The 492-nt window shown below is 29.9% G+C and overlaps 1 protein-coding gene across 1 annotated transcript in view; it reads right to left on the bottom strand.

The window, feature by feature from the left end:
- LOC100568810 overlaps positions 1-492 on the bottom strand; it is a 1102-nt gene continuing 610 nt past the window's right edge. The window contains exon 3 of the mRNA XM_029485744.1: positions 1-337. Within this exon, the coding sequence (XP_029341604.1) occupies positions 179-337 (159 nt within the window). The 3' untranslated portion in view covers positions 1-178. The remainder of the gene's footprint in view (positions 338-492) is intronic.

The following is a 492-nucleotide window of genomic DNA, read 5'->3' as shown; positions in this document are numbered from 1 at the left end:
TATAATTTTTTGATTTTAAAACGGGTGCTTATAAATATAGAATTTATTACTAACTTTTAAATAAGGTGTATAAATCTTGATTTGCGTATTCCCAGTGTTAGTAGGATTATTATTATGGATTGCGACTAACAATGATTCTAAGGCCAAGTCTCCTGTTGTTTTTTCCACATTTGCATTACTACATCAACTTCTTTCTGAACACTGTATTGAGTTTCTTGATCAGCTTCTTCCTGTTCAGGCACAGCTCTTCTACTCCTTTGCCTGCACTTTCAGTTCCTTCTTCTTGTTTAGCATTTGCGGATTCTTCAATCCAAGAAAAATAGTATGCCGACATTCTCTTAAAAATCAATAAATAAAAACATTAGTACTATAATATATATATTTAATTATGATCTCATGGAACAAAAAAAAATATTTATACTCAAATTTTTTTTTTGTAACAGTAAGGGCCAGTTGTACATTCTGTGATTAAACTCTTATTACGCTTAATCA

The sequence above is a fragment of the Acyrthosiphon pisum genome, chromosome X (genome assembly GCF_005508785.2).
Source record: "Acyrthosiphon pisum isolate AL4f chromosome X, pea_aphid_22Mar2018_4r6ur, whole genome shotgun sequence".
NCBI classification, from domain to species: Eukaryota; Metazoa; Arthropoda; class Insecta; order Hemiptera; family Aphididae; genus Acyrthosiphon; species Acyrthosiphon pisum.
The sequence above is the reverse complement of the archived record's forward strand: the minus strand, read 5'-3'. Positions and strand labels throughout refer to the sequence as shown.